The sequence below is a fragment of the Lolium rigidum genome, chromosome 7 (assembly GCF_022539505.1).
Source record: "Lolium rigidum isolate FL_2022 chromosome 7, APGP_CSIRO_Lrig_0.1, whole genome shotgun sequence".
In the NCBI taxonomy this organism is placed as follows: Eukaryota; Viridiplantae; Streptophyta; class Magnoliopsida; order Poales; family Poaceae; genus Lolium; species Lolium rigidum.
Window position 1 is genome coordinate 98,445,185 of NC_061514.1, and position 16,582 is coordinate 98,461,766.

The 16,582-nt window shown below is 53.5% G+C and overlaps 1 protein-coding gene across 1 annotated transcript; it reads right to left on the reverse strand.

Moving 5' to 3' along the window:
- Positions 1-1,471: 1,471 nt before the first annotated feature.
- LOC124669630 (BTB/POZ domain-containing protein At4g30940-like) lies at positions 1,472-3,016 on the reverse strand. Its single transcript, XM_047206210.1, has one exon. The coding sequence runs from the start codon at positions 2,869-2,871 to the stop codon at positions 1,492-1,494; it is 1,380 nt and encodes a 459-aa protein (XP_047062166.1). The 5' UTR covers positions 2,872-3,016; the 3' UTR covers positions 1,472-1,491.
- Positions 3,017-16,582: the final 13,566 nt, after the last annotated feature.

Consider the following 16,582-nt stretch of genomic DNA (forward strand, 5'->3'; position numbering starts at 1 on the left):
GTGTAATCATGAAACCAATGTCTGATTTTCATATATCGATACATGTACATCTGTAGGGAAATCAGGAAAGAAGACCCTATACAGTAGAATGGCTAGTAACCAGTTAACCACACATCCAATACAACATGTAGCAAACTCAGCTTTAGTTAACAGTTAAATTTTACTGCTCCTATAACAGAAAACCAGTGAAGATATCAAGAAATAACATTTCTAGTGCATCGCAAAGGATCCCATGTCATGGTGTGTTGGTCGCATGGGAGCACTCCACCACTATCGATCGACAGTTGTGGGCCTTTGTTGCGATCGTCGATGGATGAGACAATGTGTGGCGGTGACAATGTTTAGGATGCGACCATCGGTCGGTGGTTCTAGGGCTTGGACACTAGCTAGTGGCTCCGCGAGGCCGGACGCGACACCATCTCCAAAGCGGAAGATGCCCAATTCTGCCCTTCTTTATGGAGTTGGATTCTCTCTTCCGGTGGTGGTTGTGTCCTCCGTGCGTTGATGGCATATAGGTCAGGTTTGTTTGGTGGCATTAGGTGTAATTTTTAGCTTGCGGTAAATGGTATTGGTCTTGTCTTGAGTGGCGTATGCCGGCCTAGTCTTAGGCTAGGTAACAACAACTTCCATCTATAGATGAAATAAAACGCAAAGCTTTCACGTTTTCCGGAGAGTAAAACTAACATTTCTTTTTCAAAGAAAGAGAGGTCCCCCGCAAAAACAAAAACAAAAAAGAGACAGGTGAAGAAAATGCATCGGTGAAACCGAGAGGGGTTTGTTCCAGATTCTGTCACTATTACGGCGGATATAGATAAACATGAGAGCTAAACAATCTGTCCTTGAGTCCCTAATTCTGAGATGCAGGCTCCCAGTTCAGCTGAGATGCATATGATGGTATGGGGCCTCCCCATTAAGTGCAGAGGAAGATATCCTTTCGGTGCTCATTAGCATATACAAACATGCTTAGCGGAGAATCAAGGCGTTATGATTTTGACAGGACAACGCCTGATACCGACAACAGATGCACATCGGTTCGGCAGTACACTTTTGTGCTGACATGTTAGAATGCGTCTCATTCACGATCTTCTCTGAACGAGTTGTGGTGGAGTAGAATTGCAAAGGGCAAGTTCAGTCGGAAAGGATTACATGGGCAAAAGTTCAGTTATAGTTATTCTAAAAAAGTTGAGTTATACAGGTGCAAATTTCCGTGCAAAAAGATGATCCGCGGCCGTGCAGAGTAGAGAGTACAGACTAGAAATGCACACGAATGTGTCTCTTTTCTGGGTTAGAAACCAAAGCTCAGGTACAACACTCTAGCAGTGGTTACGATGAAAAGCTACAGATGAGTAACCATCATCAGTTGGTGAAACTATTCCCTCCTGAATATACTGTTTCTTTCTGTTGAGTGAGCAGTTGCGACACGCAAGAACGAAAGGCACGAGAAGAGTACAGAGGAAGTCACGGCGAGCAGAGCAGAGCGGGCGATCAGATTCAGATGATTGGCGGCGGCGGCGTCTCCCAGACGTCGAACACGTTCTCCTCGTTGTGGAGGGCGAAGAGTCGGTCTCCGCCGATGGAGAAGTCGCAGATGGCGCCGCCGTAGCTGCGCCTGAGCGTGGACGTGAGCACGTGGTCGGGCCCGCTGAAGACGGAGACGCTGTCGTTCATGGAGGAGAAGAGCTGGCCTCCGTGCGTGGCGAGCTTCGGGTAGCAGCTCTCCTCGCCGGTGGCCTTGCGGTTCATGAGCTTGCTGCGGGAGCTCCAGCGCACGCCGCCGCTGCCGGGCGCGCTGCGCAGGTCGAGGAAGCCGAGGTCGTCGTACTGGTTGATGACGCAGACGGAGCGCTCGTCGTCCATGGCGATGGCGTGGAGCACGCGCTTGTCCTCGAGCGACGCGGCCGTGCCGGCGTCGGACCAGGCCCACGCCACGCCCTTGGCCCGGAAGTCCAGCAGCCCGATGGAGCAGGTGTCCGTCTTGGGGAACAGCGTGGCCACCATGAGCGCGCCGGTGGCGTCCAGCCACTGCAGCCGGTCGGCGTCGCCCAGCGCGACCCCCGGCGGCTCGTAGAAGAAGTCCGCCTGCTCGCCCGTGGCGGCGTCCCACACGCCCACCCCGTACTCGTTGAGGCGCCCCTTGCAGCTGGCGAAGATCCTGGGGGCGCCCTGCGCGTCGAAGGCCAGCGCGCCGGCGGTGAAGGACTTGGGCTCGCTGCCGTGCGCGACGCGGAAGCGGTGGCGGAGGTCCCCGGACACCGCGGAGAAGGCGGCCATCCCGCCGTCGCACTTGCCGAGCCGCTCGCGGGCCGCGATGAGGAGCGTGCCCGCGTCGAGGTAGGCCACGTCGTTGACCTGCGAGTGGTCGAGGGAGACGGGGCGGCGCTCGTCGAGCATCCAGTTGTAGACGTGCACGGCGCCCCCGTGCGCGACGCAGCAGCCGCCGTCGGGGGCGGCGCGGATGGCCGTGCCGTCGCCCGGGGCGCGGCCGGGCACGGAGGAGGCCAGGCGGAGGCGGTCGCCGTCGAAGGCGCCCCAGCGCGCGGCGCGGACGTGGTCGAGCAGGCCGTAGTAGAGCGCCTCCCGGTAGAGCAGCTTCTCCGGGAGGTGCGGCGGGACGTGGAGGCTCCCCGTGCGGAGCAGGTCCAGCAGCACCGCGAAGCAGGCCGGGTTGCGGTCGATGAAGTACTCCTTCGTGGTCGCCGCCGTCGCTGGTTCCCCGGGGCCGGGGGCTTGGGGCGCGTTCCAGGAGGAGTCGAGCAGCGCGCCGAGCATGGAGTCGCGGCCGGCGTTGGCGAGCGTGGTGGTGGTGGTTTCGAACGCCTGCCCGCCCACGTTGAACCGAACGCGCCCGCCACCTACCGACCTCGCCGCCATCGGAACACGATTTGTTGATCACCGCGCCATTCTCCGATGGAGCAACCTCGGATGGATCGGTGGGGGAGACAGCACAGGGATCGGGGATCGGTTGCTGGCTCTGAATCGGGTGGGGAATCGTGTCGGTATCGATTCTATGGGACTGGGATAGTTATTATGGAGTCTGCTGCCTTGATTCGCTGCTGCTGCCGTTGATGTCGCTGTTGTGATGTTGTCGTCGCAACGTGGTTTTGCTTTGGCGTGACGACGGCGCCGTCGGAACGGACGGGAGGCAGGCAAGTCGCGGTCTCCCTGACCTTGCGCAGCGGTGCCAAATTTCTGTACGGAGAAAATTGCATCTTTCAACATTCCATAAACAGTGAGAATCTAGTGCGACCGTGCACTCACTTGCTGCGCCAAAAGTACTTGTACGGCCTCCGCTCCAAATTACCCATACTTGTAGCTTTCGTCAGTTTCTACATTTGCTGCATGCAACTTATGCAATCAATAAACACCATCCTATGGAGTAGAAACGTTAGTAATCAATTTTACCTAATTAGTGTTAGTGGCCATACATATTGCAAAATATATTTTTGATAGTGACCTTGCATATAAAAATTGAGGGAGTAGTTATATTATGCTTGCCGGTGCCGGTTTTTCTATGGTTGTTTTCCCAACAAAATCATGAATAGGGATGACTTGAGGGAAAGAGGAATTCCAAAAACCTTTAGAATGTAGTCTCGGTAAAAAAATTGAATATGTTAAACACTTTTCTTTTAGTGCATTGTATCTATGTTGCTTTAGGGTGATGTATATGAACTTTTTATATATATATAGCGATTACAAACTTCCTAAGCGTTGCTTCTAAGTGGATGTGTAATGCAAGATACTTGCAATTCAGTTGTTAAGAGTATTTGAAACGACATGAATTACCTTATGTTCAACGGAAAGTCCTGGCTGAGAATGAAATAGGTTTGGCAGCATATCTGAGAAATTGGAAGGTGTCACTCAATGATCAAAAGATATATCGCGTTGTGTTGACCGTAAAGTTCAAACTTTCACTGGAAAGTTCGGACACATGTGCAAACCTTTCAGGTGGATCAGTACTCGGACGACAACTGCAGCCGACACACCACATGGATGTCGAGCAACAACTTCTTATCTCCAAGAGCATCCTTGATGGCGAGAGGATTCATGTGGTGATGGAATGATCCCTATGGATGTTTGTGCTACCGCTGAAATTATGGTAAGCCTCTATGACATAGCTTATGTTTATGTTCCTTTTGAACCATATTAAGACTTTTGGCAAACTACGTGCTCCCTTCCTACCTATTTGTTAGGGTAATATGTGCTTTGAAAAAAATTAATGGTGTATTTTTCGTGGTATATATCTCATATTTTGTTAACCAAATTAATTGTTGAATTTTTTTAAAGTTGGTATTATCCTAACGAATCTAAATGGTGGTATAATTTTTGTGATATTCTGTTGACCAAACTAATGGTCAAAGTTTTGAGATATTCCAAGCAAAGATGAGAAGTCACAAAAGTACTTTGGAGAAGGAAGGCCATGGCCTCCCTCCTTATGGTCGTCGCTTGGGAGATTTGGAATGAGAGGAATGCGAGAACCTTCAAAAACAAAAGTACTTTGCCGGCCATCATTTTCGATAGAATTAAGTCGGAAGCTAGAACTTGGGTTGTGGCCGGTGCGAAACATTTGGGTCTTTTAATTGCGGGAGAGTAGGCTTCGGCCTCGTTGTAATTGTAATCCTAAAAGTTTGTTCTATGACTTCTCCTTATTTAATGAATTAAGGCAAATCTTTTGCCTTTCTTTCAAAAAAAAAAGTCACAAAAGTTTCTTTTTTAATTTAGGAAGTCACCAAAGTTGAGAACTTGAGATACTATGCCAAATGAGAAGTCGCCGCGCGTCATCGTAGGTTAGAACGGCGCACGTTTGGGCGTACAACAAGACCACCACGCACCACATGGTCGGCACAACCTGCGCACCAGTCGACGGTAGGCGCAACTGCCGAGACGTGGGGGAGTAGCACCGACTCGAGCTACCGCGCGAGCTCGATCGTAGGGTACACGGTAGACTGCATCTCCGGGAGACCGGGACCCACGCGGCCGTTCCTCCAACAGTTCTGGTCTGGGATGGGAGAAGTCCAACCATGGCGGTCGCACGGCCCGGCGAGGAGAACTTCCTTCCTGCCTCATTCCCGCTTCTTCTTTTTTGCGCTTTCTGTTGGCCTCTGTTCCTGCTCCCGCGTTAAGGTAGGCTTGTCGGCGTCGTGGCACGAAATGCCACGGCCAGTCGGCGGCCTGCATCCTTGTGGATGGTCCTACATACTTCCACAGGAACATGCCTTCTGACCACGCAACATGGTTAAGTACTTGAGTTATAAATCAGATTGATGCACGGTGATCTCAGAGATTGTATATCGAATTGAGAGACGAGGGTATATCGGGATTCGGGAACATAACGTCTTGTTGTTTCAAAAATGTTCTACAGGATTCTACGCATATTTGGATTGTTTCACTTATTTTTTCGTTCAAATCACAGTGAAGAAGCTTGGTTGGTAAGCAAAATTCTGCAACATGCTTCGCTACACGGCTACGCCCCCTCTCCGGATCTCAAGTTCAACGACGAACGCGATCGCTCCCTGGCTGCGTCGTGGAGCTGCCTGGCTGACAAGGAGTGTTGTGCAGCCTGCTGGCTCTCGCCCGCATCCCAGGGTCCTTGTTCTGTCGGTTTTTCGGTGGGGATGGCCGGTCGCGTGGGGGCTCGGTCTAAATAAAGTCGGTGGTCCTAGGGTTTCTCTTGTGCCAAAGCAAAGATATGCTTGACGCATGTCATCCTTCATCTGGCTAGAGTGTCAAGTTCTGCAAGGCTTTGTCTAGCGGAGCTTGAACAAATATGTTGGACGGGCCAAGCTAAAGCAGGCAAAAGAAAATCCAAATAAATCCAAATTATATGAAATACATTCAATATCTGTGATTCACAAGTAGTTCTAAGATACTACATACATATTCAGTGGTGTGCGAGTGCGAGTGCGCCGTGTTTGCGCGAAGAAAACTGGACTATGTGTAGGCTTGCAGCAATAAAATTTGAGCCGAGGAGGTGTGCTGGTTGCTTGGTCGCATGCGCGTGCCGCTGGGGCTTGGGGTTGCGGCCGTAGCGCCCTCACTGCTCGCCATCCCTACTGGCTGCTGGACGGACGCCGCTTGTCGGCTGCTGTTAAAACTCCGTCGCTCAATTGTTCGCTCATTGATGCGCCGCTCGACCGCTGAGCGGAAGGAGTAGCAACGTGAAGACATGAATCGGGAACATATGAACTAGGTCTCACGTAGATATCATTTTCATTTCATTCCTGGGCTGGGTGGGCCATGGCCCAGTTTTGCCCTAACTAAGCTCCGCCAGTGGTCAGCAAACTTCCTAGTGCATCTTATGCCTAGAGATTGTTGGGTCGGATGAGATTCAGTCGTGCACATCCATGTTTTTCCTACCGTTTGGTTCGGAAGGGAATGGCACGAAGCTCTGCTATATGTCGCCATCACGTAACACGTTCTGGTCCATGGTGAAGTCAGATGCAGAAAATATCATGGAAGTCTAGTTTTAAGGACTAGTAATGGTGGCTCGAGTCTTTGCGATGATGAGAAGTTCGTTTAGTGTTTCAGGCTTCGCAGCAGCGGTATCCAAGTGAGGACAACAACAGTGCAAGTTTGTCTGATGCGAACCTCCAGTACCGCCAAATTTTCTAAAACAAACTTTGAGTAGTATCACTGCTAATGAGCCCCAAAATTCAACTTTGCTTTAGAATAAAGATAGAGATAAGGCAGTTTATCAACTTCAAATAGAAATCTTCTTGTCAATTGACAATTCACACAGACAAAAAAAAACTGCCTGAGTTGGCAAGTGTGTGCGACAGAGGGCCTCATGCGTAGGCGCAGCAACTGAGTAGTTCGTCATTGGCGGTTTTAGTGGAGGCCAATTGGAACTCAATCACCTTGGTGGTGTCCGAACCATCCTGCCCTGAACTCTTGTTGGTGTTGTTTGGCTTGGTGTCTAAAGTGTCCTCCTATGAACTCTTGTTCATTGTTAATTGGCTTGGTCTTTGAACCCTCCTCGTAATCATTATACTTATCATCATCATTAAAATATTCATCATTAGTATACTTTAATCTATTATCTCTAACATACCACTCAAAGTTTTTGTGGAGTATTAAATATCTATAAAAATGCTTGATTTGTTCGTAGGAGCAAATCCACACCACAAACCTTGCATCACGTTGAGCAAACCAAAATGATCGACGATAGCGAGTTTAGCTATGTCGATCTCTCTCTGATGGAGGCTCCCCAAGTCGTAGTGAAAGTAACAGTAATTTAATTTAATTTTTAATATTACTTACATTTTTTAGAAAAATGAACATGAAAGTTTGTGCATAGCAAAGGCACCTTGATGAGCCTAGCAAGTCAAGTTGTGTGTACGAGAAATTTAGAGAATCCATATTTTTTATGATAGTTATATTAGTGATTAGTAGTTTTCAGTGTCCAGTATATATAATACATGCATTGTTGGATTATTATTGAACATAGTGTAACTTGAAAGCACAACTAACCAGAAAAAAATTGATAGACAGTCAAGCAAACGGTCCAATTTATACCATAAAAGTTTCTATAAATTTTCTTACATAATGGTACACCAGAAATCTCCCATTAAGATATTTATTAGTAGATATTCAATAGATATATCTCACAAACTACTAAATATATTTAAACATTAATGTTGATACAAAAAACTAAAGATGTGTATAATTTTTCCAATGTTTGTACAATAGAAATAACATTATTTTGTTTGAAATACATTTGTTCAGCACGATGTAAGTGTAATTATTAATGTACATTGCAATAAAAAACAATTATATAATTAATATCAGTAACATTTTATATTTGGTTAACTGTGTAATGGCGAAGAATTATCGCGGTGTGTGTTGTTTGGGAAAAAATAGATCAATTTATACTTGAACCGAATGAGACCGGATTCCCAAGCTGCTCAATCCAACGCCCGTGTGATCAAATTGGGTGCAATTTGGCAACCCAGAAACCAAAAATTAAGGGCTTGCTTGGTTGACCAGCTCAACTCAGATATTCCCAACTCAGCCAACTATTTCTTGTTTGGTAGGTGGGATCGGGTGCCCTCAGCAGTGCTCACCTCATACCAAAACATGCCCTTAGCCATGCTCAGCTTGAAAGCTCGAATCGAGCTTCGCATGGCAACTGAGCTGAGTCCGTCAAGAAAATGCTTTGCGCAGCCGGCAAGGGTCAGCGCTCCATCCCATCATTTCCCCCCGAAGCCCCACTATCGCCACAGAGTTCTCCTCCAATTTCACTGCCGCCTCTCACGGCCGTCCCGAGCTCCATGTGCGACCATCTCCCGAGATATGCACCATCAGCCGAACTGGCGAAAGGCCACGCCGCCACTCCCATCCTCGTCCGGCAACCGAGCAGCTTGGACTTGCCGCGCGCGAAGAAGGAGGAGCTCTACACCGACAACCGAGGAGGAGGAGCAGCTCAGCCTCACCGATCGCGAAGTAGAAAGAGCTCGACCATCTGGCAGCAGATACTCGTTGGCGGAAGCTCCTCTCGCCAGCGGCAGCGACAGAGCCCGAGACCAACATTAACAGGGACCCGATTGCTTTTTTAGTTTCCTGTACAAGGACCTGATTGCTTTTTTGTATTTAGGGACCCAGTCGCTTTTTATTTTTGTATGGCATGGCTCAAATCATACAGGACACCAAATAGGATCTCAGCTGAGCACAACTCAGCTCATATGACCTAACAAACACAACACAATAAAACATACTTGTATGTGGTCAATCTAGGTAGACTCTGAGGTGAGATAAGCCAACCGGGCTACTAAACACACCCTAAATTCTGGTTCGCAACCACAGTGGGCTGATACCACATTGGACCCGAAATGGGCTAATGCCAAATTCGGTCCAAATTAGGATAACACCAACGAAGAAGAATTTGGTGCTCGAGGACTGAGGAGCAGTAGCAGCAGCACGGCGTCGGTACTTCCTCGCCTGCTTGAAAAAAAAACATGGCAATCAACTCGAGAATGATATGTGGGCTAGGCATAGAAGGAGCGTAGATGAGATGGAAGAAGCATCAAACGAAGGATCTCTCCCCCGCTTGAGCAACAGCGATGACAACAACATACACGATATCGCTAAGTACGTGCATCGCGATCATGGAGCTAGGACGACAAATGGAAACGATGGATGGGATTAGGGGAGGAACACAAAGGAGCATGTACTGCTTCGCGTCGCCCACGCCCACACCCACGCTGCTATGTGGGCGAGATTGAGATTGAGGATTTGCAAGGATGAGCACTCGCACGAGAACCAACATGTGGTTGGATGGTTAGGAGGGTGCCACCCTTAGCCCACCAGAGTTCAAAACTCATGTTTGGTATTTTGGTGTCTCACTAAAAGGCGAAAAATTCTTCAGTAGGAAATAACGTTTTCGTCGATAGCGAGATGCACGTGGTGACTTCATCAATCTCAAGACCCGTCGGACCAGTCTTTTTTCGATAAAAGACATTTTATTACTCAAAAGTTTTAAACATTACACCCAGCATCTGCATAACCAACGTGCCCATTGTTGTTCGAGTATCCAGAAGAAAACCAAAAACACAATGTAAAAGAAAACGAGCCAATTAGACTAAACTGCGTTGGCTGCAATCCAACGACTATGCAGCCACCCATGTTAGAAAATAAACTAATTGGCCGTATTCTCTAAACATATAGACACCTCCCTAAAGAGATCGCGGTCCTCCAAACGTTGAAGTGGCAACCATAAACGGAGCGAAGCCGTACACGGTAAATGACCTGCATGAGAGAACATTTTTTATCAAAAACATTGTCATTTCTACACAGCCAAAGCGATCATACAACCGCAATCGCGCCCATTCTGACAAGCGTTTTATACCTAGTATCAACCACATTCTAATTGCCAAAAATATTTGCAATACTACTACTGTTTATAGAGAAGAGTGCATATATATACTTGTGAGCTACTACTGTTTCACGAAAGAAATGGTGAGCTACGGCTGTCGCGTGGCCGTCTGGAGGCCAGAGGGTAACACAAGTTCACTCGCTCCGTCGCTCGATCATGGCTGAAATCCGTTAGCTGGGTCTTTTTTTTTTCCTTCATGTGCTTTGAGTAGGCCTTGTTTGTTGGAACCGGTCTTACCTGCCAAGTCGGAGCGTGTGGGTTTCTTTTGTTTATGTAGAGAAGGGTATTGGAGATTGCACAGCACCAATAGGGCCGGCTGCTCGTATATATATAGGCGGACACATGTACAATTACAGGTACAACCCTGAGAAAACACGGGGACCTATATCTATACAATATGTTACTCAACACCCCCCGCGGTCGAAGGGTCGGCACCGACACACGGACCGGAGCGAAACTCGGGAAAAGTCGTGGATGGCAATCCCTTCGTCATGATATCGGCAAATTGCCGAGACGTCGGTACGTGAAGAACTCGAACGTGACCGAGGGCAACTTGCTCACGAACAAAGTGGATATCCAGCTCGATGTGCTTGGTGCGCCGATGATGAACGGGGTTGGCGGAGAGGTAGACAGCCGACACGTTGTCGCAGAAAACCACCGTAGCCTTGTCAACGGGACAAGATAGCTCGGACGGAAGCCGACGGAGCCATGTGCACTCAGCCACAGCGTTTGCCACGGCGCGGTACTCGGCCTCAGCACTGGGAGCGGGACACGGTTGGCTGCCTCTTGGAGGACCAAGAAACAAGCGACGAGCCGAGGTAGACACGGTAGCCGGCCGGTGGAGCGGCGCGTATCCGGGCAACCCGCCCAGTCCGCGTCGTAGTAGGCGACAAGGTCGGTCGACGTCGAGGGCGAAGCATGCAATGTCAAGCCGTAGCCCATGGTACCGCGGCACGTAGCGGAGAATCCGCTTCACCGCGGCCCAATGAGCATCCCGAGGAGCATGCATATGCAAGCACACCTGCTGCACGGCGTCATCGGAGCTCCGGTCGCGTCGGTGTCAAGTACTCGAAGGGCACCGACGATGGAGCGATAGAACGGCGCGTCGGACGCCGGCGACCCATCAACGGCGGAAAGCTTGGCCTTCGTGTCGACAGGGAGTAGGCGCGGGGTTGCGGTTAAGCATCCCGAGCACGCTCGAGAAGCTCGTGAGCATACTTCCGCTGATGGAGGAAGAACCCGTCCGCACGTCGGACAACCTCGATGCCGAGGAAGTAGTGAAGCGGGCCAAGATCCTTCAACGCGAACTCAGCGCGAAGGCGGTCGGTGAGCTGTCGAAGAAGACCAGCGGTGGAGGCCGTCAGAATGATGTCGTCGGCGTACGGCGGCAGGTATGCCATGTCGTTGCCGGTCCGGTAGACAAACAGGGACGCATCGGAACGCGTGGAGCGGAAGCCCAGCTGATGCGGGAAGCCGGCGATGCGCTGGTACCGAGCGCGGGGCGCCTGCTTCGATCCATACGAGGACCGAGAGAGCAAGCACACGTCATCGGGCGCTCGGGGTCGACGAAGCCGGTGGGTTGCCGACGAGTACACCCGTTCCTGCAGATGGCCATGAAGGAAGGCGTTGGAGACGTCCATCGATGCACGGGCCACGCACGAGACGCGGCGAGGTGCAGCCTCTGTGCGGATCGTGCCCGGTTTGACAACCGGGGCAAACGTATCCGTGAAGTCGACGCCGCGCGTTGCCGAAAGCCGCGCACCACCCAGCGCGCCTTGTAGCGCTCGAGAGTACCGTCGGAGCCGAGCTTGTGCTTGAAGACCCATTTGCCGGAGATGACATTGGCGCGAGGGGGCCGGGGAACGAGCTCCCAGGTCCTATTGCGTTGAAGCGCGTCGTACTCCTCCTGCATGGCGGCACGCCAATGCGGGTCGCGCAAGGCAGCGCGAGCCGAGGTGGGCACCGGCGAAGGAGCGGTCGCCGAGCCGGTGGGAGAGCCGGTCCGGCCGGCCCGATGACCGAACAGAGCCGGGCGACGGTCCGGGTCGGCGGGTGGAGGGACGCCGCCGTCGTGCGGCAATATGCTCGTTGCCGCTGGCCCGAAGGCGGGACGCGGTGAGACGGAGAAGCCGCGCGGAACATGCGCGGTCGGCGGGGTAGCGTGTAGACGGCCGCCGCACGCCGCTCGCGGCGCGCGGTGAGCATGGGCTCGAGAACCGCCGGCGACGGGTGGCGAGGCGGCACGGCGAAGCAGGCGGCCGCCGCGGGCGATGGCGCCGCAGGTGACGGGGGCGCCGCGGGCGAGGGCGCCGCAGGCGACGCGGGCGCCGCGGGCGAGGGCGCCGGCCGGCGGCGGGGGCGGCGGGGGCGCCGCGGGCGGTGCGGACGCCGAGGGTCCGAGCGGGAGGCCACCGCGGTCGAGGCGTCGGCGCGCGGCCGCAGGAGGAACAGCGGGCGCCGGGGACGCCAAGGGACCAGGCGGGGCCGGCGCCGGGGGGCACCGCGGTCGGTCGTCGCGCGCGCGGCCGCGAGGAGCGCCGGCGGGCGCCGGGAGCGTCGTCGGAGGTGTCGCCATGAGTCCCTCGCTGAAACGGAAAAACCAACTCGTCAAAGTACACGTGCCGGGAAGTGATGACACGATGAGAGACCGGGTCGTAACAGCGGTAACCCTTGGTGTTGGCGGGGTAGCCGAGAAACACACAAGGGAGGGAGCGCGGCGCAAGCTTATGCGCGGCGGTGGCAGCGGTGTTAGGAAAACACCGGCAGCCGAAGATGCGGAGGTCATCATAGGTGGGCGGCGCACCGTAAAGGAGATGATGCGGCGTGTAGGACCAACGCACACGACACGGGCGGATGTTGACGAGGAGAGTCGCCGTGGCAAGGGCATCCGGCCAGAATCGCGGGGGCATGGAGGCATGGAACAGAAGGGTGCGGACGCAGTCGTTGAGGGTACGAAGCATCCGTTCGGCACGGCCATTCTGTGAAGAAGTGTATGGACACGTGAGGCGGAAGATGGTGCCGTGGGTGGCGAGAAGTGAGCGAATGGTGATGTTGTCGAACTCCTTGCCGTTGTCGGTCTGGAAAGCGTGAATGGGGCGACCAAACTGAGTGGAGATGAACGCGAAGAAGGCGGTGAGGGTGGTGGCAACATCTGACTTACGGCGAAGTGGAAAAGTCCATACAAAATGCGAGTAATCATCAAGAAGCACAAGATAATAATTATAACCAGAGTTACTCGGAACCGGCGAGGTCCATACATCACTATGAATGAGTTGAAAGGGAAAAGATGCGACTGTGGAGGACGAACTAAACGGAAGGCGAACATGTTTGCCCAGACGACATGCTTCACAAGAGTGGGCATCCGTTTTATTACAAGTAAAGGAGAATCCTTGCATTATTTGACGCAGAGTGGCGGAGCTAGGATGGCCAAGACGGGCGTGCCAAAGGTCGACACCGGCGGAGAGGGCGAGTGGACGGCCGGTGGTGGTGGAGGCCGCGCCAACGGGGTAGAGATCGCCGGGGCTGTCACATCGGTGGAGGAGCATCCGGGTACGACCATCCTTGACGAGAGAAACCAAAAGCGTCAAATTCCACGATCACGGGGTTATCACGACGAGAAAGATTTAACGAAACAAGGTTTTTGATCAAGTCGGAGAAACGAGAACATTATGGAGAGAGAGGGGAGTGGAGGTGGAAGGAAAAGAGACGAGAACCAGGTGTGAGTAATAGGAAGAGCATGACCGTTGCCAACGATGATGCGAGAAGAAGTGGAAGCGGGTGTGGAAAAGGAGAGGTTACCGGGATGCGCCGCCATATGCGCGGAAGCGCCGGTGTCCATGAACCAATCGCCACCGCCACCATACGCCCCAGCAGAGGGGGCGCTCTGGAGGGCGGTCAGGAGCGCGGGATCCCACGGGGTCGCACCCGGAGGGCGGCGTAGGCCGGGGCAGGCTGGGGCGCCGCGTAGAAGCGCTCGGTGGGAGGCCGGACGCGGCCCCATAATGCCCGGGTAGGGGGCGCGCGGCACGGGCATGGAGTAGGCGTGAACAACCCCGGTCCACGGGTTGTGACCGGCGAGTCCATGGCGGAGGGGCGGTGTACTTGCGGGGGACGAGGCGCGGGGCGGCGGCATTGGCGCCACCGTTGCCGCCACCGTTGCCACCACCACGGCGACGACGGCCACGGCGGCCACCACCGAGGAGGAGCCGGCTGGCCGGTCCGGGGACCGGTCCGGCCGGCCGGGCGCCGGCCGGGCCCGGTCCGGGGGCCGGTCCGACCGGGCGGCGAGGCGGCGGCGGGGAACCCGGCGGCGGACCCCGAGGCGAGGCGCGAGGGCGCGGGCGCGGGAGTCTGGGCGCCGCGGGAGAAGCCAGCGGCGAAGGCGGTGTGGGCCGCCCGAGCCCGGAGGTGCTTGAGGCGGCGCTCCTCGAGGCGCAGGTACGCCACGGCCTGCTCGAAGGTGGGCGTGGTGAGGAGCGTGAGGTTGGAGGCGGCGTTGCCGAGATCCTCGCCGAGACCCGCCGACGAGGGTGGAGAGCATGATCTTGTCATCGATCGGGAACTCCAAGTCACGGAGCTCATCGGAGAGGCTCTTCAGCCTGAGGGCGTAGTCATCAAGAGACAGGTCGTTCGGTAGGTGCCGAAGAACTCCCTGTTGGAGGAAGGTGACCCGCTGGATTTTGTTGCTCGGTGAAGAGGCCGGTGATCTTATCCCGGACCGTGTGGGCGGAGTCGCCGTCGCGGACGACAGTGCGGAAGATGTCGTTGGAGACGGTCGCGGTAGAACCGGCGGATGATGGTGGCGTCGATGGCGAGCCACTCGGGGTCGTGCGGCATGGCGAGGAGGTCGATGGTGCCGTCGACGTGATCAAGGAGATCATACTCGCGGAAGAGCAGCCCAAAGTACGTCTTCCACGGGAAGAAGGTGGCAGCGGTGGTGGAGAGCTTCGGCGGCACGCGCTCGGCGATGGGGATGTCGCGGATGACGGCGACGGAGGGGCCGGCGAAGGGGTTGCTCGCTGCCGGAGCCGGAGGAGGAGTCGAAGCGCGCCATGGCGGAAGCGGTGGCGGTGGGGAGGGCCGGCGGCGCCCTAGATGAGAAGGGCGGCGGCTAGGGTTGGAAGTGGGGAGGCCGGCGGCGCCCCTAGAGAGGAGGGCGGCGGCTAGGGGGGATGGCGGAAGCGGTGGTGGGGGGGAGGGCCGGCGGCGCCCTAGAGGAGGAGGGCGGCGGCTAGGGTTGGGGAGGGCCGGCGGCGCCCTAAGGAGGAGGAGGGCGGCGGCTAGGTCGGGACCCGAAGGGTCTACGATACCATGTAGAGAAGGGTATTGGAGATTGCACAGCACCAATAGGGCCGGCTGCTCGTATATATATAGGCGGACACATGTACAATTACAGGTACAACCCTGAGAAAACACGGGGACCTATATCTATACAATATGTTACTCAACAGTTTAGAGCAACCAGGTATTTCATTGATAGAAAAAAAAAAGTTACATAAGTGAACAAACGAGAAAACTAACAGACCATTGATCAAGAGATAACAGGTGTTCTGAAAACTTTGCAGAAAAGTATCCCTACTGTTTCTTGCATTCGTCGAAGCTAGCTACCTTCGCCAAGCTCCAACATCGCCTAGATGCATGTTGGAAGAGACGTCGAGCCTTCACATTGCCAAATCCAAAAAAGCACTATCTCGAACGAGGTTTTGTGAGTCGATGAACAAACCCGCTGCAAGTAGCGAGGCACATTTTGACGTGGCAGGTGGCACATCGACCGGGTAACGTCCCCCTGCTACGTTGAACCAAGATCCGCCACATCCCATCGACGAAGTCTAGGAATAGCGATAAATAAACCATTTTCGAACCAACATCCGTGCTCCAGAGTATCCGCCTCGCTTCGGGCCCCGCCGCCGTGGATAACGACGAACGCCAACAATAGGTCGAGAAACAGATCACGCTAGATCCGAAGAAAGACGAGAAGACGAATCTGCAGTCGATATGACGATGCCATCAACTCTGAGAGGCAAATTTATTCGCCCGGGCGTAGCTCCCACCACCCAGACGATGCATCACAGCAAGCAAGCCCTAATTACAAACCTAAGGAACGGGTCGCCGCCCCTCCTACCGTGGAGCGGCAAGGGGAGGTAGAGGGGGCCAACGACGCTGCCGGTTGTGATCTGAGATCTGTCGCCGCCGCCCTATCGCCTATGTGAAACGAGAGACGAGCGGAACTGCTTCGTTGAAGTTCTCTGGAATTAGAAATTGGGAAGCCGTGTGGGCTTCTTCTATGTGCGTATAACTCAAGTAGACAACACCTTGACCTTGTGTCATCTCTCCATCGTTGTGTTCCTGACAGTTTTGTGCCAGCGAGCAGCAGGGACGGAAAAGATTCCGTCGCAGTGCCCTGCAGGTGCTACGTACCGTACAGAGTTTGTTACACTAAGCAGGACGGTCCTTCAATTTTCGTTTCCATCTCTCATTTAATACTAGACTATATAGACGGGTTAATGTAGTTAATATAACGAATTTGTTGGCTAAGTTAATGTCTCCATCGATCACACTTCACACGGATCAAGTGAAAATGCTGCATACGGGTGGAAAACCCGTAAGTAGATACGGCTTCATCCCAAGTTTCGAAAACAAAACAAGTATCTGTGGGTTTCAGAAAAATTGAAAACCAATCGTGGACATGCAGGCTGATTCGAAAGTTATCGGTGC

Bases quoted from the DNA above. Each gene is read 5' to 3' on its own strand.
- LOC124669630 (XM_047206210.1), bottom strand. From the start codon at position 2,871: ATGGCGGCGAGGTCGGTAGGTGGCGGGCGCGTTCGGTTCAACGTGGGC.